Source organism: Aulonocara sp. 'chitande type north' Nkhata Bay, linkage group LG1 (genome assembly GCF_057382095.1).
Source record: "Aulonocara sp. 'chitande type north' Nkhata Bay isolate Kocher_YH1m ecotype deep benthic linkage group LG1, A_spYH_male_GT1.1, whole genome shotgun sequence".
Taxonomy (NCBI): domain Eukaryota; kingdom Metazoa; phylum Chordata; class Actinopteri; order Cichliformes; family Cichlidae; genus Aulonocara; species Aulonocara sp. 'chitande type north' Nkhata Bay.
The window spans coordinates 8342931-8370831 of NC_141344.1; the positions used below are offsets into that span (position 1 = coordinate 8342931).

General features: G+C 39.6%; 2 protein-coding genes across 4 annotated transcripts; one reads left to right on the forward strand and one right to left on the reverse strand.

Moving 5' to 3' along the window:
* Window positions 1–33: 33 nt before the first annotated feature.
* ulk3 (unc-51 like kinase 3) lies at window positions 34–14730 on the reverse strand. 3 transcript variants are annotated; one of them, XM_086257784.1, is made up of 17 exons: window positions 14580–14730; window positions 13870–14012; window positions 12713–12853; window positions 11985–12105; window positions 11663–11758; window positions 11398–11541; window positions 10604–10686; window positions 9146–9301; window positions 8873–8978; window positions 8691–8731; window positions 8392–8494; window positions 7592–7656; window positions 7386–7464; window positions 5877–5917; window positions 3604–3651; window positions 3409–3472; window positions 141–1290 (listed from the first exon to the last, which is right to left on the reverse strand). In XM_086257784.1, exons 2-17 carry the CDS (start codon window positions 13972–13974, stop codon window positions 1274–1276), a joined length of 1410 nt encoding a protein of 469 aa, XP_086113910.1. In that variant the 5' UTR covers window positions 13975–14012; window positions 14580–14730; the 3' UTR covers window positions 141–1273. The 3 variants fall into 3 exon arrangements, 2 of the variants coding, with proteins under 2 accessions (XP_086113991.1, XP_086113910.1); XR_015124300.1 differs by lacking the exon at window positions 141–1290 and adding an exon at window positions 6131–6352 and having other exon boundaries at window positions 3434–3472; XM_086257865.1 differs by lacking the exon at window positions 14580–14730 and having other exon boundaries at window positions 34–1290; window positions 13870–14034.
* Window positions 14731–15017: 287 nt separating this feature from the next.
* tars3 (threonyl-tRNA synthetase 3) lies at window positions 15018–27855 on the forward strand. The gene is made up of 19 exons (XM_086315482.1): window positions 15018–15361; window positions 15630–15716; window positions 15826–16013; window positions 16204–16327; window positions 16572–16696; window positions 18051–18168; window positions 18253–18317; window positions 18441–18519; window positions 19234–19380; window positions 20592–20690; window positions 23094–23260; window positions 23395–23557; window positions 23707–23844; window positions 24259–24336; window positions 24451–24551; window positions 25017–25121; window positions 25775–25847; window positions 25976–26090; window positions 27356–27855. The coding sequence occupies exons 1-19, from the start codon at window positions 15038–15040 to the stop codon at window positions 27502–27504; spliced, it is 2445 nt and encodes an 814-aa protein (XP_086171608.1). The 5' UTR covers window positions 15018–15037; the 3' UTR covers window positions 27505–27855.
* Window positions 27856–27901: the final 46 nt, after the last annotated feature.

The window sequence follows — 27901 nt, forward strand, 5'->3', positions numbered from 1 at the left end:
CGTGGACACGAGCCAGCTGTTTCTACAGAGCGCACTTCCAGATGATGACAGTGGTGAGGAACCAGGAGCGCTGTTCACACGAAGACAAATAAATCTTTGCAAAGATTCTGAAAAATGAGTGTTTGCGACGTGCTGCTGACAAAACTTCAGACTGCACAATTTTTAAAGATTGTGATTTTATTTTGAGACAGAACTGTCATTTGTGATTTGTCATTTAATAAATACATATTAAAATTCACACTGTATAAAGAAATTAAATAATGAAACAGTACAGCAGAATGAAAATCTTGCAAACAAACATACAGTATAATATTTTTGATAATTGTATTAAAGCTCCCTTTTGGAATATTCAAATAAATGAAATCTAAACGGTCCGTGAAGACCTACAACAGCGAGGATCATTGGCTTGCCACCATCTATTAAGTTTTTTACCGTTTCACAGAGGCCCAGTTATGAAGGCTTTACTTGAACTCCACAACTCAGTGTATCCCTCAAATCTAAAGCCAGTGCCAAACCTAAGAAAATGCATGTCTAGTGTAAATAAGGCAGAGGCCGCACCTCTCCAGTTTTCCCCTCATAGCGGTGGAGAGAACTCCATCAGTGGAGAGAGCATGGTGAGCCTGTGGTTCACCCACAGTAAAGGCAGTGGGGGGAAAAGGGGGGTGCGGAGTAGTATGTAGCTGTTTGTACAGGCCTCTATATCATATATCGTACACATCATCTATACTATTTGCTGAAAATGCTTTTGAAACATCTGTATTTTCAGTTTTTCGTAGGTTTAGTTAAACTTCAAATACATTTGAATGTTCTACACCAAACCAAAATGCAACAGTGCCAGTTGCGTGTTGCCGTGACAGTGTTGTATTGTCATACAAGCTGTCCACCATTTACATATCAATGGTGTGTCAGTAGGAGGGGATTCGGGCTAAGCAGGGCAACAACAGTGTAAAGAACAGGGAACTTTCACATTCAGCAGTGTGCAAATCCAAAATTCAAGAGTTTCTTACCAGCCAACTTTTTTTTTCCTGAAAAATAATAAACAGAAGTTCACTACCTGTCCAATCATTTCATGTAAAAACTTTACAGCATCAGCCAAAACATTGACCACATTTGGCTGGCAAGTGCAATATCCCACCCAGATAGTGTACTCAGTTGGTTAGGATGTGGTGTGATTTGGCTACAGCAGAAAGCTGGTCAGGTGAAGGCTCTGTGTCCAACCTGTACACTGACAGACAGCCGAGGAGTTCCAGTCTTCCCACGGTGGCTGTCCTGTTTACTGCAAACAGCAGGCTGAGAAGACAGAAATGTGTCAAGCTCCACTTTTTCAAGATTACAACACATTTCCTACAACATTTGAAATAATTATTCTCTAAGGGTTCGGTAAACACATCTGGCATCCAAAAAGATGAAGAATATTTTCCAGAGTTGCTTAGGAAACTTTTATGTTATTCATTTCGACTGATTAAAGGAAAACAGTGTGTTAGACTAAACATCTTCAACATTTTTATAAAAACAACTCTTTATAAACATTTAAAGTTTATTTATAAATTAATTATCTAACTTAATGCGCGTTTGTGTTACTACCTATGAGCTTAAATGTGATGTCTTTCTCCTTCTCCTGCTGTGTACAGAAGTGCACATCAGCAGCCCAGGTGTTCTGTCTGTGCCACTGCATAATTAGCAATCACCGTTACACTACGTAGATATCACTTCATCAATCAGTTTTCTGAATCTAAATTCAATTGTGAAACTTTAATGAAAGTACAGGCAGATTAAAGACCAGCTAATGTCCGAATTGACTGCATCAGATATTCAAGTCCTCACATGCGTCTCTGTTAGGTAATACTTAGGAGAGTCCAGGGCTGCAGTGCATGTGTGAAAAGTGCTTTAGTGTGTCGTCTCCTGTCCACTCTCCAGCATAGACAGACTGGCATCCCACCAAATAGTATATGTAGTTTGCAGTATATGTATACTCTTCTTGTGATTTTAATACTGATGTTATAGCAGTGACAGAAACTAATAATCATCTGCATTTAGAATAAAATGTACTCTATGCTTATAAGGCCTGCATCAGAATTCTGGCATGATCCCCATGTTTCAGATTTTTCCATGAAAATCCAATTGCTTATACTTGTTTGTGTATTTTTTTTTTCTTGCTGACATTTTCTGCATCAGGGTAACAAAAGAAGCTTTGAATTATTTTCTATAACAATCTTCTTCTGAGGTGTTACAGCTCTAAGCCAACTCATCTTTGAACAAAGCCAGTACAAACAGCCACTGACACTGATAAAATATAATTAATTTTGTAAACACACTAAATCGTGACCTTGGAGGAGATGCGAGTCCTCTTTTATTGTTTGTTGCTGCATGAGCCAAACAGAACATATCCAGTCCTTTTCCATAAATAAACCTTTATGTAAATGGAGTTATCAGATATTCATCTGCCAAGACCTTCATTTCTATCCCCTGCTGGGCTACACTGATCATGCATATGATGCCAGTTTAAATATTCAGGGCTCCAGGCTTGTAAGGGAAAGGTGCTGTACATGGACTACCAAGACAGTCTGACATGTGATTTTTTAGAGGAGTTTAGAGATCTCAGTTCTCAGCAAAAGTTGGTTATGCTTATGTTGGTGTAGTCTAAGGTCACCAGACAGACTTGGGCGTAGCTGCGACCCTCTCTACTACAGCTACTGTTGGATTAGTGCCAGCCAGGCTAACTGTGGTGTGGTTTTATTAAAATAACACCAGCAGAATAAGAAGCCACATTCTTCATGAAACTTAAACGGCCTCTACAGTCATCAGTTGCCTTCCCCCGTTCCTGTCTTTTTTTCTTTTTTAAATTCATAACTCCCCAGGAATCCCTAGCGGAGAACAGGATATTGTCCCGACTTTAAGTATTTACTATCCATCTAGGAGCAGAGCTTAGAAAATATGAGGAATTAGGTTTTGTCTACAAAGGTTACCACTACAGAAATTTGCAGATATTAAAACTTAACTTTGTGGAGACGTTTGACATGTAGCGACACAAAAGGAACAAAAAGCAACCCTTAAATAGAAGTTTCGAGTTTAGATTTTTTAAAGTTATTATTTTTTTCTTTGAATATGTCTCACTTTCACAATATAGGCTATACGGGAGGACAGGGCTGCATGGAAATAAAATGAAAGAGTCAGGGAGCCCAGCAGGGCGGCCAGAGCAGCAACAGAATGGCTCATATTTTACTAGTGGAAAAAACTTCAGTGAAAGGACATTTCATTGCAACTTGAGATGTGTGTTCCTCACCTACAGCAACTTCCACCACATCCCCTCACTAACACTACATATACTGTAGCTACTTATCAGAATGGCTGCAAGGTAAAATCAAAAAAGTAAAAGTAATGATTACACAACACAACAGGGAGACTCACAACTTCTGACGGATTCTGCGAGAGATTCTCGATCCAGAGAAACGTCCCTTTGAGTCTCCTGCATCTGAAAAATTAACAAAACATGTATCTTAAGATCCTTACCTCTGTTTTTTTTGTAAATCAAATGTTTTCTCATACAGTCTGGGGTCTTTCTTCTCCTTCACTTGAATCTACGCTGAAGGAGTGCATGCTTACCTTAATATGCTTTTTGAGGTATTCAGCTCTGCTCATGAGGCTTTTAATCTGATGAGATACAAAATTCCAATAAATTTGGTAACAGATACACAGTTACAACACAGGCACAATGGCTTTCATTTTAAACATGTTTTCTACTCAGGATTTTAACTGTGCCTGCAGCATGAATCCAGAAGCAAGGCTGACTAGTTAAAATATAATCCATCCCATAGTAGATGAGATAACAGATTGTACAGATATTCATAGTTCCTAGACTTCAGTGATCCCCCTTTTCTCTGGTTTTTAATAAAAAGTCTTCTTTGTTATCAAAAGGCTGTAAAACAAAACACATTAGTACAACCCTCAGCTGTAGTTTGTGGTTACATAACACTAGTAATTCTCAGACAGCTTCCAGTATGACCATATAGTCTAATTTTTTACATTTTATTGTGACTTAATTGCCTTTAAGTGAAGTATACAGATGGTTAATTGTTTTTTGTTGTGTATTATGTATTTTATTTATTATTTACTCTACACTGTGCTGTTTTTGTGCATAAAACAAACAAACAAACAATAAATTCTGGATGCATGTTGGCAAAACCTGAATTAAATCAGATCAAACCAATCATCTCTGCAACTTAGTATTTCTATTTTTTGAAAAGATTTCATATGGCACACACGTGCAAGCGGTAACTGCTGTCATCACAAGGCTCGAGGACGCTCTTTACTGTGGTAATCAGTCCTTTGGTGATCATGAAGGTTTTTGGCTGCACCTAATACCTAGTTGTACCCCCACTTTGTCACAATTTAAAGCCAGCTCTCTCAGGTCTTACTGAAGTAACATCTGAGGATCGTAATGACGGGAGACCTAAATTGATGACGTCCATAATGTCCCTTTAAAACACCAATCTTTGGAGCCAAATAATCATTCTGACCACAGGTTTTTAGTATCCGGCTCTGACCCCAACCTTATGTAGCCACAAAACTTTAATCACAATCCCTTTAATCACCAACTACAATAAATGTGGAACAAATCTACACGGGTAAGCAAAGTATATGGGGCATGCTGATAACTTGCAGAAATTTTATTACCAACAAAGGCTACAAGACAAAGAGATCCCATGTATGCTCAGCCATAATGACACTATGTCAACATACACTAGCTAGATCCAAGCTATGACTCACTACTGAGAAGCCAGAATATTGAATTACAGCTTTGAGAGACCAAAGTGTGCTCAACAGTAGATATGAACGCACATGGAGGCCAGCCATGGCAGCATGTGTTGGCTTTTTTAGGTTCTCACATACACACATGCTTTCAATCTAATACCCCAAACTCGCCTCCCTAATGCTGCATTAGATTATTACAGCCGCAGCTGAATTTACTTAAGACAAGCACCCATAAAACTTCAAATAGGGAGGTCTACACGGCTCATTCAATCCCTCCCCCCCCCCCTTTTTTTTTTGGCTTTGTTGTTGAAATATGGCTGTCTGTTGTTGGATCAGTTTCTGGATTAACAATCTTCACAAAAACAAAAGACTCCGGAGCTTTACCAACAGACATACACAACACCTCATCAATGCAAGAATCCAGGATCCTAATTCCTCAAAGTTACAGTAAGCAATCTTACAGGATTGCAGAATTTAGGGTTTTATTCAGCTTCGTTGAGGATGTTGGAAAAACATGGCTATTATTCCCCCAGGTTCTCGCAAGTGTAAGAAGATTAGAAATAAATAAATGGATGCTGACCTTCTTGACATTTTAGATTCATCACATCCCCACATTTTTAAAAACATTTCATTTTTAGCTGACTGACTTTAAAGTTGACATTACTCTTTTGCAACAGAGGCTTTCCAGCCTCTACAGTAACTGAAGTGGATTAGAAAAAACAATAGTCTATGAATGAGACATCTAGCTAAATTTTAGCAAAGTTTTTAAATTGTAAAACCAAAAAAAAAGCACCATAAAGCTTTATGTAACTGATAATTTGTCAGTATGTGTACCTCTGCAAGAGTGGTCACGTGACACACTGGTAATACAAGATATCCAATTATCTACGTGGACAGTGATCTATGGGTATGTTACAGGAACTATAGATGATGAATTATATTATTTGTTCTTTACCAAAAAACAAAACAAAAACAAAATCGTATTTGATGAGTGGAAAAAATGCTTGCAGGTTATGTGATGGAGTGTGTATTGTGGAAGGTGATCAGCTGAGGGCTCAGTGGAGGTAGGAGATTGTCGTTCCTACTGTGAGCACTGAACCAGAATCCCTTCCTCACACACTCACCTCGCTGTGGAGCAGCTCCCTCCTGCGGCCCTGGGGCTCGGCTGGCTCACCAAGAGGAGAAAAAAAAAGACATAAGAATAATGAGGAAAATAATGAGGAGATGAAGGGAGGAGAGAAGTCCAATACCTAATTACTTAGTTTGTTCTGGGAGAGGTCAACTACAAGACTGGATTTCACTAGTGAGGTTCAAGATGGGATGGTTTCTAATGTAGGCCAGTGTTTTCACCAACTACCATCCAAAAGAGAAGACTCACAGAAAATGGAGAGAGATGAGCAGTAAAAAGAGGAGTCTGTGGTAGTTAGGCATGGTGAAAAGCTGTGTGGCAAAGAGCTCCTAGACAGTCAAAGAACCAATCTTTTCCCCCGACTATACTCCTCATGGTATCCTCTGCCACAACAAGGCTCCCTGACACTGGAGAGAGAAGGTGGTTGAGACTGCATTCACCAACCAACTAAACCAGTATAGCATAACAAATCTAAAAGAAAAAAGAAAAAAAAAAAGCTATCAGCGTTATTCTACACGTGTAAAAATTTTCTTCAGACAGCTTTAGAAACTAATATCCATTTCAAGTGAAAAAGTAACAGTATTTTTTAATTGACCAGATTTGTTTCAAAAGCAGTATCTGAATGCTTAGAGCTCTTGTCTATTAGAAAGATAATAGTTTTTGTTTGTTTCCAGTGTGTAAACACAAATAAGTGAAGTGTTCTGTCTGAATGGGAAGCAGATGGCAAGGCTTTCATACCACACACAGGGTGCTGGCACGGGTCTCATCCCAGCTCAAAGCCACATCTGGATCACTCTATTCCACCTCTTCCATTGGGCTGATCTTCCAGATGAGCTCATGAACCCAGCCTAATGGACGCCAGGCCACAGACAGAGTCACTGGAGTCTCTTCTGTTACTCTGTCTGTCATACTAAGTGTCCCCATCTCTCTCCAAGTCTGTGGTTTCACAGTCTCTTGTCTTTCACCCTTTCAGATTACCTTTCACTCTCCCCCGGTCACCCTTTCTTTGCATCCACCTCTCTAAAAGACCCTTTGTCATGTTTAGTATCTTTTCTTATTCTAGTTAAATTACTCTTTATTCACTCTCCAACGTCTTTCCCTTGAGGATCATTTTTCCTTAGCTATTTCTTGACCTAGCTATAGCCTCAACTCTAACTGAATTTCCTGAACTCTGAGTCCTAGCCTACTCATTATTACCCCACTTTACATAACTCTAAGTGCCAAGCTGCCTTTTAAAATTATTTTTCTTCAAAATCTTTCTTATTTTTCTCTCTCTAGTACCAAATATTTGCAAACACACGAACAAAGCTGCTACAGTCTCAGTGTGCAGAGAAAGTACCAGATAGAGGACTACAAGATGGTTTCATTGTCTTTGGTGACACTTCAGCATTCCCTATGCTTTAGCACTTTAGCTTACCTTAAGAACCGGTGAAGTGGCTCAGCAACCAACATCTATAAAAATCTGAATAACTGATGTTATAACGAAAGAAATGTATTTGTCTACCTGCTAGTCCCAACAGTAGTTCTCCTAAACACTGCTGGTACATATCCAGTGCCTCAAGGTCATCTGATCCACTCTCCTCCTATACAGGAAAGTTAGGCAGAAATTATTTAAGCCAGTATATCAAGTAACTAAAAACTAACTAGCACCACTACTACTACTACACAATTTATGTGTAACTACATCATCCCGCAATAAACCCATCTAACCTTAGCAATGGCAGTAGAGGCCATCTCCAAAGCAGCTAGCAGACGTGGCTGATCTTTAGACATTTCTGCAAATGAAGAAAAACAGAAAACTACTTTGCATTGCTGTTGAATTTAGATGGACACACAGCAGAACTCATTCTACTGAAACATATGCAGAACTTTGAAATTAGCATGAAATATTGATGCATCTTATGACAAACTGTATTGTGGACACAGTGGTTTAGTTATATATTTGAGTAATTGTTTGAGCTTCAGACTGAAGAAGCTTCTCGATGAGAGGTAAAACGTCTTCAAGAAACCTAAATAAGTCCAGACACTTTTCTTTCCAAGCTCTTTAGACTACGATGACCTGGATGACTGAAAACCTTCACAGACATTTCACCTCCAGGACAAAGAGAAATGAACATTTTTTTCCTTCTAATACTGATTAAAGTTTTACATGTTTCATCTTTGCATGTTTGCTATTCTACAAAAACCCATTTTGAAGTAAACATCCAATTATTTGATCTAAGTTAAAAGAAAAATGATACACAGTGTGTGGCTAAACAAGGCTCAAGTTTGATTCATAGTGCAGCACTAAGTGAACCTGGACTTCACAGACATGTTGCTTGAATGAAGGCTGCAAAGACTGGTGTGTGGCCTTGGTAATAATGTGTGGTGTAAACATAGGATATTGATTAACAAGCACAGTGCTTATGTAAAACAAAATACAGCAGGCTACATCCAGCTTGGGAGCCATGTGGTGCCTCAGCCTCTGCCCGGAGATGTATGTTTTTTATTTTTATTTTTTGTTTCTTTACCTCGGAGGATGTCCCTGGAAGTCCGCGCCTGCTCGAAGCTCAGCCTGTTGTCCGAAGCTACCAGGGCTTTCAGCTCCTCAGCTCTGGACACATACTGCCTGACCTGTGGAAAGGCCGCTTACATTGACTTAACTTAATTACATCAACCACAACATATGGTTCTCATGCTCTCTATACACACATATGGTTTTCATAAAGAAGAATTCATTACAAGTGAGAGCCACTGGATTATAGGGAAAAAAGCAACTGAAAATAGAGGGCAATCCACATGTGAATGTGAGGACTGTTTTCAGGCCTACCTTTTGCCTGAGGGCCTCTTTACGTTGACAATTTGTTTCATCTAGGGAGGGCAAAGAAAAGAGATGTGTTGGTTTTTCATTTATTGAGTTTCCTTTGCCAGTTTATTGTGCTGGAACAAAGACAGTGCATCATAGTGGGCCTTAAGTCATAGACAGGATATTATGGTGGTTGTTGCTCTTACAATAAATAGCAGGGACAAAGTGCTCAAGAGCACTGCAGTAAAGCGAGAGTGCTGCAGACCTCTCCCCCTCCTGGTCCTTCTGAACGGCCTGTAGGACCAGCTTTTTCTGGAAAGAAGAAACAGAAAGTGGTATTACTGATTGGAAACGGATACAAACGTCTATTCATTAACACCACACAGCGAAAGTATGTTTACAGACCTACAAACGCATGTATAAAAGTCAGTCACATACAAAATATTTCTTGAAAATCTGGAATAATCCTAGTCTCTTACCGCTTTCACTATACTTTCTGCAGTTGGCATGTGCTCCATATCCACAAAAGGGTGGGTAAAGAACTCTGCAAAGGTAATCCGGGCATCTGGATTTCTCTCCAGCAGCCGCAACAGAAGGTCTCTGCAGTCCTTGGATACCCTGGCCCCGGGAGGGAGCTGATACAAAACACAACCTTATTGCATTGCATCCAATCGGCATGGTGATACAAGGAAAAAGGACAGCACATTGTTACCACAGACCCTCTGGTCTCACGTTGCTACTTTCTGTCAAAAGATGACCTTTAAACTCTCTGTGTGAATCCCTGGATAATGGGCCATGTGCTAATGCAAGCAATTAAGTCTAAGACTAATGTCTGATTCAAGAATCCTAGTGTTTTGAAAGTCCTCCAACATTAAAGTGCACGGATCGCGGATGCCCCAGTAGCCCATCACGTACAAAGGCTGGACAGAGGGTTTCATTACTGTCATGGGACCTTTGCTGCACGTCATTCCGCCCCTCTTTCCCCTTTTCTTGTCTCCATTAAAGAAAGGGTAAAACAAGCACATGTTTTCTTGATAATTCTTCCAATCTTAAGCCTAATGTGGTTTGCGCATGTGGCAAAAAATAGGACAAAGACACAAATAGAGTTATTAGTTACTAAGCCATTTAATTAATTATCTCTCTCTGTCTCTTTTTTAAGAGATCACAAGCCCTTGTTTTCTGTATGTAAACACAGTTTTCAGTCCCAGACTGCCCTCTTAAATCAGTATTTGTCAAACTCTGGAGTAGACCACAGAATCACTGCAGGAGAGGACAAATGAGAAGAGTAAAAGTATGGAATGAAGCTAAGAGAGGATAACATTTATTTAGGGAATAAACAAACAGCTTATGCTGCTGTCTTGATGTTTATTTCACTCAAATTCATCTAGTATCTTTTATTATTTCTCATCATTTAAAAGTTCATGTTCTTCAGCTTCCTAGAAGAGACATTTCAGATTGTCTTGAATGTTGTAGGTGATTTAAGAGGACCAGTCATGTTTCAGTAGAGCTTCAATTGCTGGTTCCTCTTGAGTGGAATAGTTTGCCATCTAGTGGTTAAATCCAGTACATGGGAGAAAAATACTTGCAACTGTTGTGTTTTCTACACAGGCCACCTACAGCATATTTCAGATTTACTGTTAGGAAATTATTACTATGCTATCTAATTTGAAGAAGATGTAATGATACATATCAATCTGGAAAACCTGATCAACCCCAATATACTATGGAGATACTGTACAAATGTAACAAAATGAAATGCTTAAATTTGTGCCTTTGCATACTGACGAGCAATTTTTATAAACATAAGAAACATAACTATAGCATTCAGCAGGATTTCTACATCCATAGTTGGAATAGTCATTGTCATTTGCACATTTGCTCATAACCAGTGCAATTCAAGTTTTTCTAACACATTCACCAGATTGCTCATAACTTACTTCAATAGGTTGGTTGCTCCTGATCTTCTCCTCTAATTCAGCATATGACTTTGATGCAAATGGTGCTCTGCCAAACAATGCCTCTGTGTGCACAAAAACAATGGGCAGTAGATTATTACAAAAGAATAATTATGCAATAATTACTGAGTACTTCATAATAAAAAAAATAAAGAAAGTGATTCAACTGAGCAATCTTAATAAACTCTTGCACACAGATACACAGATAGACAGACAGATAGACAGATAGATATTAAAACAATCAACAACTTGAATGTTGGATTTTATTGAAAAATTCTGTGCAAATGAAAAATTAAATTAATTCTACTTAGCTTTTCTAAAAAGCACATAATATAAAATATTCTTTTCATTTTGCACTGTACAGTGTCACACCGATAGCACACGTTACTGCTGTGTGCTATTACAATATTATTGCACAATTACTGCACTAAAAACCCATAAAGGGCTCTTCACCACTCTGTCACTTGATGATTAATAGTTCAATTCTACTTTTAGCCTACTGAGTGAGCTCTTTCAAGCCTGCAGGGTCAGTCAGCTGATTAGCCTTTTATTGCTGGAAAAGGAGTGGTGTCAAGATATTATAAATTACTGTCAGAAGTGAGACACACAACATGGCACAGGACAGATTACACCAGATTCTGTGTACCCAGAACCACATTAGTTGCCAAGATGTCTAACACAAATGCATTACAAGTGACAAATGAAGCAAAGTATTCTTCATGTTGATGGCATTTCACATTCACAAGAGATAAAATATGTGAACACGCAGTACTTGCCATAGAGAATAACTCCTACAGACCACAGATCCACCCTGGAGTCATACTGCCGACGGCACACCATCTCAGGAGCCATGTAGAGAGGAGAACCTCTCAGGACACTCTGCTCGTCCCATGGGGACATGTATTGTGCAAAACCAAAATCTGTGGGCAAATTAGGAAGTAAATTACATCTGAAACTATCTGTTTATTCTCTACCAGTTGGCATGTTTACAGTAAAACATTAGCTTCCCGTGCTTGTTGTTTAGTGAGTGCATGTGATCACCTGCTAGTTTCAGGATAGAGCCGCTGAGCAGAATATTCTGGGGTTTCAAATCCAGGTGTGAGATATTTCGCTCATGAAGAAACTGGAGGGCACAAGCTGTTTTTGTGGACAGATGTAATAGCTCAGGATAGAATATGAATGCAATTTTATTCCACAAACAAGTATGCACAGCTGAAAAAGTTTTCGAATTGGATTTAATTTCCAGACTTCCTAAAACGGGTATGTAAAAACCTGCTTCATGCTGATTGCTTTCAAACAAGTCTCTCATCAAAAACATTCACATAAAACTTCAGCAATATTGTTTGAAATGGGAATCACCCACCAATCTGCTGCAGAAAGCGCCGAGTCACACTCTCAGGTAAAATCCTGCGACTGCGAATGAAGCAGGAGAGATCGCCACCAGAACACCATTCAAGAATCAAGTAAATATTTTCAGCATCCCACTGATGAAAAAGAAAAGTTCAGACACTGAGGGACAGAGTCGAAGCAAGAGTATTAGTTTTATTTCACATTTATTTCGTTAATATCTTTCTTAATGTTTTAAAAACATAAATATCAGCTAAAAAAGAAGAAAACAGGAAGAAAACATATAAACAAGAGAGAAATTATATAAAAAATTTATTTAGAAAATTATATAGAAAGTGATATCCAAACAATTAATGTAGAAAAAGGTGCAAATATAGTAAACACAATATTGTAAATAACAAAATATTTTAAAACAATTTATTATTTAATCTGGGAAAAGTTTATATAATAATATGGGTCTAGTGCCTTTCTGTTCCTTTTTCCTATTTTATTGATTTTTTTAAGTACCAAAAATATTATTTACAGTATTTTTTATTTTTATTTTGGGAGATTGCTGCAACTGGTCCAGGGTGTATCCTGCTTCTCACCCTACAACAGCTGGGAGAAGCTCCCGCCCTTATATTCCTGAACTAGATGAACAGTTATTAAAAAGCCAGACAGATAATATGGGACACAAAACTCTGCTCATCAAAAAAAAAACCTTGCATAAGTACCAGCTATACTAAAACACATGTATGAGCTAACCTGGAAGTCTTTCAGCTGCACTATATGAGGATGGCGCACAGTCTTTAGGATTTCAATCTCTGTGAGCAGATTTTCTGTGGAAGCCTTGTTAAGAGTCTTCTTTCCAACTACTTTAACTGCAACCACCTCTCGACTGTTCCCCTGCAAAACAAACAAACAAACAAAAAAAGGTTTTAACAGGACTGCATAGTCATTTGAGAAATCAAGTACGCTCCATGACTCAAAAGTCCACAGAACCAACTTCAGCAGCAATGACTTGTGACCGTTTTCTGCATGACTACAGTTTCTCACAACATTATGGAAGAATTTTGGCCCACTCTCCTTTACAGTGTAGTTTTAGTTAACTGAAGTTTGTAGAAATTAATTTATATTCAGCTCTCTTAAGGTCTTGCCACGCTTTTAAATCGGGTTGAGCTCTGGACATTAACTGGACCATTCCAAAATCTTGCTTCTTTTCTTTTTCAACCATTCGTGACCAAATTAAGACAATGCTTTAACTACCAGTCAAATAGCCTCGCATTTTACTCTACAATATTGGTGCCGAGATCCTGTGGCTGAAAAACAAGCCCAAATTACCACTCCACTAATGTTGTTGACAGTTGGCAGGTGTTTGTGTTGATATGCTGTGTTTTTTGCTAAGTAGGGGCTGTACATTATAGCCAAACATCTCCACTATGGCTTTGTCTGTCCAAAGGACATTGTTTCAGAAGTCTTTTGATTTGTTATGTGCCATGTTGATTTGAGAGATAAGAACTTTTCTCCTGATAACCCCTCTTAGCAAGCCATATTATTCCGCCTTTTTCTAACTTTACCATCATGAACTTGAACATTTAACATGCTAGCTGAGGCTTTTGGAGTTAGGCTAGGCCTCTGTTAGGCTAGGACTCGGAGTTCAGGAAATTCAGTTAGAGTTGAGGTGACCACTTCTAAAAAACCTCAGCTTTTTTAGAAGTTGTCACACTTGCAGATGATCAATTAATCAAATGCGCAGGGTTGCATGGACACCTGTCTAAACTTTCTTTTTGACATTATTATGCATAGTGCATAACATACTCTGTGTGAGCCTTAAATGCAGAAAGAATTAGGAATGTAAAATGTGTGGTATATAATCAAAATGACTAATAATACCCACATTTACATATCACAGATTAACTCACCTTCCTGTAGGCTTTGTAGACTGTAGCATATGTACCACTGCCCAGCCGCTCTGTGAGAATAAAGTCTGACAGTTTTGGAGGAGCAAAGCTGGAAGTTGATGCCATGTTGCCACCAGCATGAGATTCTCCCACACAGATCTAAGCTGGAATTTAAGATCGATATGCTGCCTGTTAATACCAAATACCTAATTTTAACCAGCACGAAGAGAAGGAAGGGAAAGTCGTCAGTCTGACCACAGCCATATCGCTTCAAAACTATTGCAATAAAGCGTATTTCAAATATTCTATCAAATACATGTTTATAGTATAAACATTTTATTGAGTTGGCGTCACTTATTCTTCTCTATCCAGGCAGGCAAATCAATAGTTTGGTGAAGACTATAGCTTCAGTTTACTTTCGGTTGTTGTATCCTGAATTCATGCCGAATTTCAGACAGGCTAATGAATGCTCGTCTAGCAAGTATTTATCATCCTAATACACAAAAGAACCGTAAACAGTTTTTTTTCTTTAAAAGTGCACACATTCCTGTTTACCCTGTTAGCTTCAGAAGTTCTAGCAAGCTAACTTAGCACTTTTACATTATGCTAGTATGTACACAGCCACTAGATGTACTCGAAGTAAACCAATGCCCGGATTAAACACAGAGTATATACAGGTTTCCTGGTTCACACAAAAATAACAAATGGACCAGGAAATATCTGTCACGAACCTGTAGGCCAGCCGCAGCATATGAATGAGGAAAGTACTGTTTACATCCCTGCTGTTAGACTGTCTCATGCTGTACAGCAGCTGACGTCAACACGTATTAAAAATATGTTACTGCCTCCTAGTGTTGATACTCCGTTACTGCAAGTCAAGGGAGCGATGGCTTTCTATGAAAAAGTCGTTTTTGATAGCGGTTTAGTATACTAGGAAATTAGAATTGTAACACCCACAAAAATATTACTCACTTCTCGAGGAGATCAGTTAAAAGATCTGCTTAAAACTGAATAAATCCTTTTTTTTAACCTAGTATTAATGTAAAACATGTAAAACTCTATATCAAATCTAATTTGGTTAGAGATAGATCATTTTTTTGGTTTGTCCTTTTACCACAATTTGGAGTCGAGGCTTTTATTTTCTATAAAAGCTCAGCGGAAGTCAGCTGTCATTGGTGGTCATTTAAAGATGGCGGAGTGCTTGGCTGCACGTTTGGCCGCCCAGGAGGAGCAAATTTTGCTCCTCACCAGGGAAATATCCACGCTCCGGGATGGACTGGGTCAAGGTCTAGACGCCGCCGGTCTCGCGGTGGTCTCTCCGGAGCTGGAGAACCTGCGGACGGAGAATGAGAAGCTCAGGTATCGGCTGCTGCACCTCCGGCGGGGTCTTCAGGCGGAGTTGGAGCTGGAGGAGGCGCGGGGCAAGAGGCAACAAGGAGCCAAGTGTGACAAAGCTCCGCAGAAAAATACCACCAAACCTCAGCAGACAAACAACCGAGCTGACAATAACAAGGTAATTATACAGACCGGTGTAGTTTAAATCGGTTTTTTTGTAATATGAGTAAGCTGTGAGCCGTAGTAGTCCTGTGTCGTTATGAGTAGCGGGCCTCTGTCCCGTGAAATGGCAAGCTATGCTACCCCATTTCCAGAAATAGCAACCCTAGTCAAGCCCATGTGTTTGCACTCTTTAAGCGGTGAATAGGCTGATAATGTGGCTTGGCAGAAATCGTGATAAGAGGACATTGCAGGTTTGAAGAAGCACACTCTTTTCTGATTAACAGGTGGCAACTGTGAGTACAAAAACAGGTGATGGGAACAAGAAAGGGAAGAAACACGACAAGGTGCAAGGAGATGGAGGCATGAAAGAGGTGCTGATCACAGGACCTGCAAGTTATCCTGTTCATCCAAACGCTGATACCAAAGTGTGGACAATTTCTTGACTTCGATTGTTTTTATTTTATTTTTTATCTGCTTCAGCTGAGTCCCTGGCCTGAATACATTGCAGAGCGTCTCAGTCTTTATGAGGAACTAAAGAGAGAGAGCGATGCCCTGCAGTCAAAAAAAGCTGCAGACCGTAAGCCCATTACAGTGGAGCTCCCAGATGGGAGAAAGGTGGAGGGCAAAGCTTGGGTCACTACTCCATATCAGCTGGCCTGTAATATCAGGTTAGTACCACTGATTTCATCACTAATAATCAGCTAATAATTGTGTTACTTAATGTGGGTATTTACTAATAATAACAACAGAGAATGTTGCCTCTGTGTTCTTTATGCTTTTTTTCTGCAAATATTCTTAATTCTCATGCTTTATCATAATGAGAGAAACCGCTGACACAGATTTGCATTTGTCTTTCAGTCAGGGTCTTGCTGACAATGCTGTGATTTCTCGGGTAAATGGGGAACTGTGGGATCTGGACAGGCCTCTTGAGCAGGACTGCTCACTTGAGATCTTGCGCTTTGACAATGAGGACGCTCAGGCTGTGAGTACTCTTAAACCTTTAAAGTTGTCAATAATTATTTAATATTGTTTGTAAATACAGAATTTGGCGGGACACAACATAAATGCACTGCAAATCAGTTTCTGAGATCATTCAATGAATTTTATTCTTAAATATTTTCAATATTGTACAAAACAAACTTATGAGGGCATCCATAAACGTACACTGAGTTACTGTAACTACTTTTTTTTTTCTCACAAGAATGTTAATGTTATTTAATCCCTAGGTGTATTGGCATTCCAGTGCTCACATCCTGGGGGAGGCAATGGAGCGCTTTTATGGGGGTTGTTTATGTTATGGACCTCCCATAGAAAACGGTTTCTACTACGACATGTTCCTGGATGGACAAAAGTGAGCAAGTATTGCCATTAATAGCTCAATATTTCCATACATTTTTTTTTTTTTTTTTTGTATTCGAGTTTGAATGTTCTGGTATGGCATTTTGGCATTAATCATGCCAATAATCATCATTATTCATGTGTATGCATTTGAGATTTTTATTATAGACTGGTGGTCCACAGCATCCTCATGTCAGACTTGACTAACCTTGAGTCCCTTAATATAAGGAGCTTGAAATGAAAAGCGGCTAGACTTCGAGTTTCTTGAAGACGTTTCACCTCTCACCTGAGAAGCTGCTTCAGTTCTAAGACCAGTTGGTGGAGAGTTCCAGATTTTAAGCGCTATTGGGAGTTGTCCCTTAAGAGGATTGTTGGCCCAGTATTGATCATGTGCCTAATCACATGAGCCAAGGTGTGGGTCATTATCAGCAGAGGTTGCAGGTGAAACCACTGCGAGACCTTGCCTCACCCTATCATGTGACTTATTGAGATCAATTGACACAAGATGTGAGTGGGCGTCTGGGAAGGGATCTCAAAACTGGATTATAGGTTACAGACGGTTGGTGTCATAAGCCACCCCCTCTGTTCAAGGATGGTTGTTCACAGTGGACATAGATGGCTTCTTTCACTCCTCTTTTACACAATCTGTCTTTGTCCAAAATGAAAACATTGGCATCCTCAAAGGAGTGATCTTTATCCTTCAGATGCAGATGTACAGCTGAGTCTTGTCCTGTTGAGGTGGCTCTTCTTGTTGTGCCATGGGTTTATAGAGTGGCTGTTTGGTTTCTCCAATGTAGAGGTCTGAGCACTCCTTGCTGCACTGCACAGCATATACACTATGTTGTTTAGTATGTGTTTGGGTGTTTTGTCCTTGGGATGAACCTGTTTTTTTGTCTGAGTGTGTGGCTGTGTCTGAAGTACACTGGGATGTTGTGCTTGGAGAAGATTCTCGTGTGTGTGTGTGTGTGTGTGTGTGTGTGTGTGTGTGTGTGTGTGTGTGTGTGTGTGTGTGTGTGTGTGTGTGTGTGTGTGTGTGTGTGTGCGCGCCTTCATTTTCCCTTCTGGCTTAGAGGAAACGTTTTCTGCCTGGTGTTGCAGGGTCCTGATTACTCAAAGTTTGTGTTCGAGAGGGGGGTTTCTGGTAAACATCAATGCTGCACTCCTCAATGCATTCTCCTCAATGTGCACATCGAGGAGTCCTTTGTATCTTCCCAGATGAACTTAATTTTCCCATCTACTGACTTGATGTGAGCTGTGATGGTTTCTACTTCTTGGGTTTTGATTTTGACCCACATGTCATCCAGATTACTGTGCCAGTTGGCTGTCCCTTTCCCTAGAGTCCTTTTTAATATGTTTGCTGTTTCCAGAGGTGTGTCCAGCATGGAGTTTGGGGACCTGGAATCTTTATGTAAAGCTGTGGTGAAGGAAAAACAGCCCTTTGAGAGACTTGAAGTCAGCAAGGAGACACTACTAAAAATGTTTAAGGTGAGTGAAAGAGGTAAGACTGGTGTCTTCTGCTTCTGCTTAGACTTATATATCTTACTAACCCCAACCGTTTCCATCTTCCAGTACAACAAATTTAAATGCCGCATTCTCAATGAGAAAGTCACCACCCCAACTACTACAGTCTATAGGTAAGATGTTTATTTTTAACTTGAACTGCTGTGTTTTTGAAATGTCCACTGTGTTACTGTTATTATTTTTAAAGTTTTATTTTCTTGTAATGCTAACTGTTGTAAGTCACAATTCTTTGATAGATGTGGACCCTTGATTGACCTGTGCAGAGGTCCACATGTCAGACATACAGGCAAGATCAAGGCCATGAAGATCTACAAGGTATTTCCAACTCCATATTTTTGTTCTTGGACTCTAGTAGAGATCTTTGCATGCTTCACAGTTAAAAATAAGATCTGAGATTGTCTGAGATCAACCAAGCCTTTCCCTTCAAGTCCGTTTTCATCTAATTCACAGTTTTGTAAAGAACAGAAGGTTTTAACAGCAAAATCTTTATGCCCAAGATGACTATAGCAAGAATACACCCTCTACAGCATCACACTGGTGCTGTGTTCCAGATACCTTGGAACTGGGATGTCAGAACTTGTTAGCGGATTCCAGAAAAAAGCGAGGAAAATCAAGATTTGTTTTGGTTCTTAGTAAGGTAGAGCAATGCAGCACTATGCTGCTGCACATTCGTAGATGGAACCCGATCAATGCTCTGGGTAAGTCGCAAATAAATAACAGTGACGGTATAGATTAAGTTTTACTACCCTTTATGGGCAGTCCTGCCATCTTGGCTTGATAGCTCTGGGCTGCTGAGTCTGCTCTGACTTTCTGAGTAGGAAATTGGACTTGAGAGGGCGCTTTAGAATCAAATTCCAACTGGGAATATAGAATGCACTATTTAGGTGCAAAGTAGGAAAAAAATCCTGTCTGACACCAAAGATTTGGAGGGATTACTTGTATGCAAACTGTAGGGATTTTTCAAAATGTTGTCATAGGCTTAAGCACCTAACAAACTGAGTCAAAAAGCATTTTTAATTCTGTCATCAGAACTCTTCCACCTACTGGGAGGGACGCTCTGACATGGAGACTCTGCAGAGGCTCTATGGGATATCCTTCCCAGACTCAAAGATGTTGAAGGAATGGGAACGTTTTCAGGAGGAGGCCAAGAACAGAGACCATCGCAAGATTGGAAAAGTGAGTCATTGTAGGCAGTAGTGTTTTAGCATGCCTAGTTGACTCAGGCCTAAAACCAAATCCTAAACCCAGTACTAAGTGCAATTTAATTTGTAATTATGTAATGTGATGGCAAACAGATCCACTTTCAGGTTTTTGTAGAAGTTTTTCTTCACTAGTTTGTTTCGGTGGTTCTATAGACGTGTCAAAACACTGAAACAAACCTGGACCAACACTACAAGCATTAACTGTGAACATGCACACAAGAAATGGGAAATGAAATGCATTTATTTGAGAGGTTGAAGAGGAGTTCTCTTGTTATGTAATCCAGCAAGCAGAACTCATTGCCAAACCGATTTCTCAGCTTCTCTATATTTTCAGTGCCATACAAGACTGATCGAATGTGAGGTTTCTCACTTGAAAACCAGATCGCCTGTTGCTGCTATGTACCAGCTGAGGGCACTGTGTTTCCTCACATTGGCACATTCAGAACAAGTGTGAGTGAGTCATCAGAGTGCCCCAGGTGGTTACCCAGCATGGGAGACACAGACGGCAACACCTCAATCAGCACTTATTACAACGCAGTTTCCATATTAAACACAAGCTATAAGGCTGTCAAAGCCAGTTGGAGGGAGGCGGCAAAAGTGACATGTTGTGTTTAAAGACGGTGTTCGGTGGTATTTTTCTAATTTGACACCCCCCCCCCTCCCTTTTTCTTTTTTTATTTTTATAGTTCAGCATGGACCCAGTACATTTTAAATCTCTTACTACAGTCTATTCTTGTAATGCAGTAGCTGGTCTTAATGTGTTAATTTAACAAAACTCTTCAAATATGTTTTGGCACACATAGAGATGAGGGTGTGTATCTGTGTGTGTTTTTTCATAAGAAACCATTCCTTTAATCCTTTGCATGATTTGAATTTCAAATTGGTCTGTAATTGGGGTCTTTCTAGAAGTAAGTGCCAAGAAACTGAAATCTCACAGCCTCTTTTCAAAGGAAAGTGCAAAGTTTATTGTCATTAATACAATATTTATTCAATTGGATTTAACAGTGCTTACCATAGTGATTAAATTGTGTCTTAAGTCTTTTTGATAAAAGTTTATTCTGTTCTCTTGTTAGGTTGTGGGCAGTCATTCACTGACAGATGGTCTGCTGTGCATGGAGTTTATTCCTGGCTGTACCTGCAGATAATGATGATATGAAATCATTTTTATAATTGTCTGCTTCACAGGACCAAGAGCTCTTCTTCTTCCATGATCTCAGCCCAGGCAGTTGTTTCTTCATGCCACGGGGAGCTTACATCTACCACACACTGACAGAATTCATCAGGGTAGGAGATACAGCCAAATGCTTATTTTATCTCCAATATCTTTATCATTTTGAGAAAATGTTATAGGAACATTCAGATAATATTAACTGAATATCAGTATTACAAGCTCAGTAGATGTGAAGCAGTGTTTAAGGTCAATGCTTGGATCATTACTGTTTGTGTATAATTGTATGCCTCAGATCCAGAGTATTCATATATACATTGTTTTCATATTACACTGTGTCGACTTTTAGGATCGTTTGTCTCAGTAAAGTTTTGGTTGGAAGGACTTTACTGAACCACAGAAACCCTTACAATCATTTTACAGTCCATGACGACTGTGCTTTGCATTTTCAGAGTAGCAATCGTGATTGCCTTCTCAATGGCTTGCAGACCACTCGCTGTGACTTTTCCAATCACAGAAGCTCAAAAATAAGTAGCGTAACTGTTAGGTCTGCACTTTGCAGGCCCCACTGGTTTAGAGACTTATTCCCATGAACAAAGCAAGACAGAGCTCGATCCATTTTAACTTGCAAGGGGAGCAGATTGGACCAGGGTCTTGGAGCTGCAAGCTCCTCACCTGGTCCCAGACAACTCCAAAGAGCCAGCCTCCCCTGCAGCCTTTTATTAACTCTGTGGTCACACAAACATCTCATTAATCATGCAACAGATAAAACACTCACATGTGAACATGTGTCATGTGTGTCTGCAAAAGAGAACATCTGATGTGTGTCTATGAGCATGTGATGTGATCGGTGATATGTGTATGTGTGTCTGTGTAGGAAACAGAAGTCAGCATTCATGCTAAAGATCTAATCGTCCTGTTAACGATCTAATCATCTTGCACAATGACAATCATATTTATCCACAATTCTCTAACAGTAACACCAAGTGAAAAGCTTTGTTCAGCTTTGTTCATCAATACCTCAGAGCTTCAGAAAACTTTGGTTGGACCCTGACAGTGCGTAATCTGAAATGTGGCCTGGTCCTTATGAAGGCCCTTTTACCTAAATATAGGTCAAACTGAATGGTACATAAACTCTTTAATTCTGAACATTTTGGGAAGATGTGTGAAATGCAAATAAAAATAGAATACAGTCTTTTGCAAGCCCGTATTGTATTCACAATATATCATTGACGACATATCCAATTGTTAAATTGAGACCTCCTTACTATTTCATGAAAAATATTTGCTCAATTTAAATTTAAGCAACAAGTGTCAAAAGGTGGGAAAACAAAGTGGTCAAAAAAAAGAGCTGGGTGAATATTTTGCAACTAGTTAACTGACAACAGTAAGAGAATCTTGGAGCAACAGAGTTCCTCAGAAGTAAACAATTTCAAAATGATTTTCTCCAACAACAAATTGCAAAGACTTTGAGTATCTAATCTGCAGCGCATAATATCAGAAGATTGAGTCTGTTAGTCTGGAGACTTTTCTGTATGCAAGGGACTGAGGCATGTTGATACCATCAAATTCAAAAGGAGACAGTATTTTTTTTTTTTTTTTTTTTTGAAAGTGGTACGTTTTCTCAGTTTCTACATTGTACTACCATACAGATAGTTGGGTTTTGTTTAAATTTTACACAGCTTCCCAACATTTTGGAATTGGGGTTGTACATTTAGTTGAAGATAATAGCTGTATCCAGTCCTCTCTGCACATGTTGTCAAAGTAGGAAAATTAATAGTACTTTTGAAGCTGCAGATTCTCTACATTTGGAAGTTCTCAAAAGGTCTTTAAAGTTCAGTCTTCAGATTTCAGCGTAACTTCAACTGCTCAGACAAGTTCACTGACTCTACAGGAACTTGTCTCCGTGGTGTATTTGGAAAGACATGCTAACATCTTGAAGACTTTCGCAGCACACACCCCCAAACCAAGCCATGCCAAGACAAACTCATACATTGCACAGACAGGGTGTAAGATCATTATCACATCACTTATAGCTGTTAAAACTGCAGAGAAAATTATACCAGCATGCTATGCATTTCCCTTTCCAAGATCTCACCAAAACATTTAATAGTCAGAAGTTACTTTGCAGGGAACCCAGCTCATGACTGAAGTGTCATGAGTATTTCAGTACATGCACTCATTTATTTCCAGGTTTTGAAATTCTCCATTTTCTGGTAAATAATACTAGGAAAGCTGAGTGAGCAAGCATTTTCTTTTTCAGCAACTTCCTTTTTGGTATTCACAGTTTTGCACATTGACAGAAATTCTTCCAGTTAGTGTCTTTGTACTGTTGGCTGCTAAACAGCTCAACAGCCTGTTAAATGTTTTGCTTAATGGCAACAAATGGATAAATACAGCCCACACAATGTGATTTCCATTGTTGCAGCTTAAGGTTGCATGCCAGAAGTCATGATTCAGTTGAGTACCTGTGCAGCCTAAATGGTGTGTTTAGCCAATGTGGTTTGTTGTTTTTCTAGGATGAGTACTGGAGAAGAGGCTTTCAGGAAGTAGCCTCCCCCAACATTTATAACAGCAAACTGTGGGAGACATCTGGCCACTGGCAGCACTACAGCGAAAATATGTTCTCCTTCTCCGTGGAAGATGACATATTTGCTCTGAAGCCAATGAACTGCCCCGGGCACTGGTAAATGTAGAGCTCTCAGGAAAGAAATACTGTTTTTTTTTTTTTGTTTTTTTTTGTTTTCCTTCTCAATTTGTATATCAAAATCGCACACATTACTTCATACATATAAGTAATTTAATTTGGTTTTCCTGCAGTCTGATGTTCAGCCACAGGCCTCGCTCATGGCGAGAGCTTCCGCTGAGGCTGGCAGATTTTGGGGTCCTACACAGAAACGAGTTGTCAGGAACACTAACCGGGCTGACCAGAGTGCGCCGTTTCCAGCAAGATGACGCTCACATTTTCTGCACAATGGATCAGGTCACAACATCAGTAGTTTTTAACATTTCTGTGGGATGTTTTTTGCTTCTAACAAGATGTGAAAAACATCTTTTAAAAACACGTACCTGCTTATTATGAGTCATTTCCTAAATGCTGAGTCATATGTGTATATATGTTTTTTCAAACAGATCGAGTCAGAGATGAAGGGCTGTCTGGACTTCCTCCGCTGTGTTTACGATGTATTTGGATTCTCATTCCAGCTTCACCTCTCCACTCGCCCAGACAAGTATTTGGGTGACATTGCTGTGTGGAATCAAGCTGAGAAGGTAAACTGTGTCATGAGTCACAGTTTAAGTAGTTAATCGTGTGAAAAAGGGAAATCCAACTACTGAATTATAAATCTAAAGGGATAGCAGAGATTTAAGCAAATAAAAGCTCATGTTGACACAGAACTACTCTGGATGATAGTATCGGTCTCCTGCCATGTAATTATGCAGTAGTAGTGTCAAATCTGTGAAGTTTCATGATTGTCTGTGGGTGGTGTGTTGTCAAAAAAAGACATTACTCATTTTCTTGGCTTGATTCCTTCGAGTGTCCAGCTATAAATTGCATAAGAGCACCAATTAAAACTGAACTCTATACCCAAGTATGGACTTTACTGTAGTTCTACTTGGCGTGATTTACAGTAATTGCCTTGTATTGTTTAAAGTACATGCTAACCTCTACCTCATACTTGACAGCAATTGGAAAACAGCCTGAATGAGTTTGGAGAGCCATGGAGACTGAACCCTGGTGACGGTGCTTTTTATGGACCCAAGGTTCTGAATGAATCTTTTTATTTCATTTTTTTTAAACTCCTTCCAAACACTGGCTCAGTTTGAATCTCCTTCTGTGGTCTGGAAAGAAGTATAATTCTTTCTGTGTTATTGCAGATTGACATTAAGATCAAAGATGCTATTGGACGTTACCACCAGTGCGCAACCATTCAGCTGGACTTCCAGCTGCCCATCCGCTTCAATCTGACCTTTGTGGGGTGAGTCACCTAATAAAAATATTGACACACTGCTGAGTCTGTGTGCTTTACAGCGCCAAGGATTACGCATTAAGCCCCTCCTGGATAAGATGTCTCAGCCTGTGCTGCTCTATGCAAATCTGAACTCATTGTGCAGGTGGCAGGCTATAGACTCACAGGGAACTTCAATTAATATACACACCATGGGGAAAATTATACACGTGCTGTGCAGCAATAGACAGCAGGCAGTGCATGGATAAATGGTGTTTATAGTTGTATAGACGTCTGTGTCAGAAAAGTATTGTCTCTGGAAAGACAATGGGAAGGTATGAGAATGATTGCAGGGTTAATAATAAAAGAGTGCTTGACATTAAAACCAGTTTGAGCTGCTAAGTCAGTGTGTATATAACAATACATCAAAATGTTTTTATTCAACCATATTTAACATAAGTGTTTTTATTTTTGTTTCTTTTGCTACAATTACAGAAAAGATGGGGATGACAAATCCAGACCAGTCATTATCCATCGTGCCATTTTAGGCTCAGTGGAAAGGATGATTGCCATTCTGACAGAGAACTATGCAGGGAAATGGTAATGTGTTGTTTTGGTTACTTTTGTATTCAACACCCATTATTTTTGGTACTTTCTGTCACAATAGTGGATGCTCATATTAAACAAGGTTAAAATTTTAAATGGCAGTCCTGGTGAGCCAGCAGTTCAGTCTTCAAGCATTCAGTTGTCCTGTGGTGATCCCAGGCACACATCTGGCTGTAAGACCAGAAGCCCCACCTACCTGATGTTCAAACCAGCTATTTGTGAGATTGGCCCAATCTGGAGAGAGCTGTCTAAAAAGGAGGCAAAGGAGCTAAAACTGCTTATTTCAGGCAAATGATGATCATGAAGCCCAATTTTAGTTATGCAAAGCTATTTTACTAGAGTTCAAAATAGAGATGGCAATAAGCACAATGGGCCTACTAAAACTACTAACATACAGTGCTATTATGACCCACTGCTTTGATCTTTCTTTTATTTAGAAATATGTTTTGGTCTTTATAATTATTGTAGGCATCTTGGCTTACTATAAAATTCTACCTGTATTGTCACTAACAGCTCTCCAACTATGGCATGATTTTTACCTCCTCAGATCATGATTTTAGCTCCTTTTTGTTGAGGAAACAGATCATGTCATGTTTCTATCGTTCACTATGTGAAAGTTGTAATACCCATGTTTCACCCTCCACCAGGCCTCTGTGGCTCTCTCCACGTCAGGTGATGTTAGTGCCTGTCAACCCATCCTGTGAGGATTACGCAAAGAAGGTATGACTTCCCCATTGTGGCCTTAGTCTCTGATTATTTCTTTCTTGTAATGCAGTAGTTAATGACAATAAGTATGGAAAGTTCTTGAAATGTACTGAACATTAACAAATACAATTTCTACATGTCAGGTGTGTAAGCAGTTTACAGAAGCTGGTTTTATGGCAGATGCTGATCTGGACTCCAGCTGCCTTCTAAACAAGAAAATCCGCAATGCTCAGCTGGCACAGTATAACTTCATTCTTGGTGAGGAAAAATAAAAACCCCAAGTTAGATCATTAAGTAACAAACTGTACAAAGGTGTGGTCTATAACGGGTAAATGAGGATGCTTGTACATTTGTAGTGAGTGAAAACGATGTGTCCATAGTTTAACACGGTACAAAGTAAATTAAATTCTCCACAGTTCTTTGGATTTAGGCTGTGTCAGTGTCTTCTGTCTCTTCATGTTTTCCCAAACTGAATCACTAATGTTGGTTCTGAGCCCTGTGGGGGCCAGGCCATCTGCTGCAGGACTCATTGTTCTTCTGGTCAGGAAAAGTGGTTCTTTGTCAGAATGCTTGAGGTCATAGTCTTGCTTCAGAATGAATTTGTGATGATCAGATCCTGCTTAATGGATAAGAATAAAATGCCTGAAACTTTACTGTTCAAGTGCTAGAGACTTATGTGAGGGAGGTGCAGGGCATGTATGAGCACAGTGAGACCTTGGTGAGGTGTGCAGTAAGAGTACGACAGATGTGTTTAAGATTGAGTGTGGGATTACATCAGGGATCAGCTCTGAGGCCTTCTTGTTGTTATTGGTGATGGACATTTTATCAAATGAGGTCAGGCAGGAGTTTGACCTTTGTAACAGTAAAGATGCAAGGAAAGTAGAGGTAGTGAAGGGGGATGTGTTTAAATATCTGGGGTCAACTATTCAAAGCAATGGACAATACATAATACAAGTGAAGAAGAAAGTGCTGGCAGAGTTGAGGGAGTCGAGGGTCAGGGGTGATTTGTGGAAGGATATGTTTACAAGATGTTAGTGAGAGCTGCCATTTTGTGTGGTTTGGAGATGGTGGCCCAAAAAAAAAAAGATAGGAAGCTAAGCTGGAGGCAGTCGAGCCAAGATTTCAAGTGGGAGTGACCAGGATGGACAAGATTAGAAATGTGTACAACAAAGGATCAGCTCAAATTGAACGGTTTGGAAAGAAAGTTAAAGATTGAAGGTTAAGATGATTTGGACATTCTCAGAGGAGGGATAGTGGATACATTATCAAAGGGTGTTTGAATATGGAGCTAACAGGAAGGAGAAAAGAGGTGTGTCACAGAAGATTTTTGGATGTAGTGAAGGAAGAGAATAAGTGAAAATCTGTCAAAGTCATCAAAATAAACATTCTTAATTGATTGATTAGAAGCCAAACAGACCTCCAAGCTGGTTAACCACCAACAGCTGACAAATTCAGCACGCAAAGTGGGAGTGTGTGGTGAAACTTGGCCCGTGTAAAGTTGTTGTTGTCTTGTGTCTTGGCAGTGGTTGGAGAGAAGGAGAAGATGACTAACAGTGTCAATGTGCGCACAAGGGACAACAAAGTCCACGGAGAACTACCGGTGTCCGAGGTGATGGCACGCCTGACCCTGCTCAAACAGTCTCGCTGTCAAAATGCAGAAGAGGAGTTCTGATCTAGGCACAGCTTGGATTTTAATACTTCAAACATGAAACGGCAACAAGGGACACAAGATGGTTTTTGGGAAAGTGCAGACAAAATAAACTGATACTCTGTAAGTGGATGTAATGACTGGGCCTGCACAACTACTCTGCAGTGCTCTTGTGATCGTCAGTGAACGGGGGAAAACTGTAGGTAGCGTGGGTTTGAAATTATGTCAAGGTAATCTAAGTGTATCTCAAGAAAAGTTACTCAATAACTTAAGGAAACGACGTGAAGACATGAAAGTTGTGTGAATTTTACACTAATCTATTTTCACCAAGATCTGCCTGGAAATTCAGGAATAATAATAAAAAAATTCTCCAAATGTGGGTGCTTTGTTTCTTTATTTTCACAACAGAAGATGTTAATCT

What these genes read in the sequence shown, in the direction of transcription:
- ulk3 (XM_086257865.1), bottom strand. Translation starts at nt 13,974, where the DNA reads ATGGCATCAACTTCCAGCTTTGCTCCTCCAAAACTGTCAGACTTTATT. An exon ending in GCGCTTTCTGCAGCAGATTG is followed by an intron (nt 11,759 to 11,984) that starts GTGGGTGATTCC and finishes CCACAAAAACAG; the next exon opens with CTTGTGCCCTCCAGTTTCTT. An exon ending in ACTACTGTTGGGACTAGCAG is followed by an intron (nt 5,918 to 7,385) that starts GTAGACAAATAC and finishes TTGGTGAGCCAG; the next exon opens with CCGAGCCCCAGGGCCGCAGG.
- tars3 (XM_086315482.1), top strand. Translation starts at nt 15,038, where the DNA reads ATGGCGGAGTGCTTGGCTGCACGTTTGGCCGCCCAGGAGGAGCAAATT. An exon ending in CACTACTAAAAATGTTTAAG is followed by an intron (nt 18,169 to 18,252) that starts GTGAGTGAAAGA and finishes TCCATCTTCCAG; the next exon opens with TACAACAAATTTAAATGCCG. An exon ending in CCAACTACTACAGTCTATAG is followed by an intron (nt 18,318 to 18,440) that starts GTAAGATGTTTA and finishes ATTCTTTGATAG; the next exon opens with ATGTGGACCCTTGATTGACC.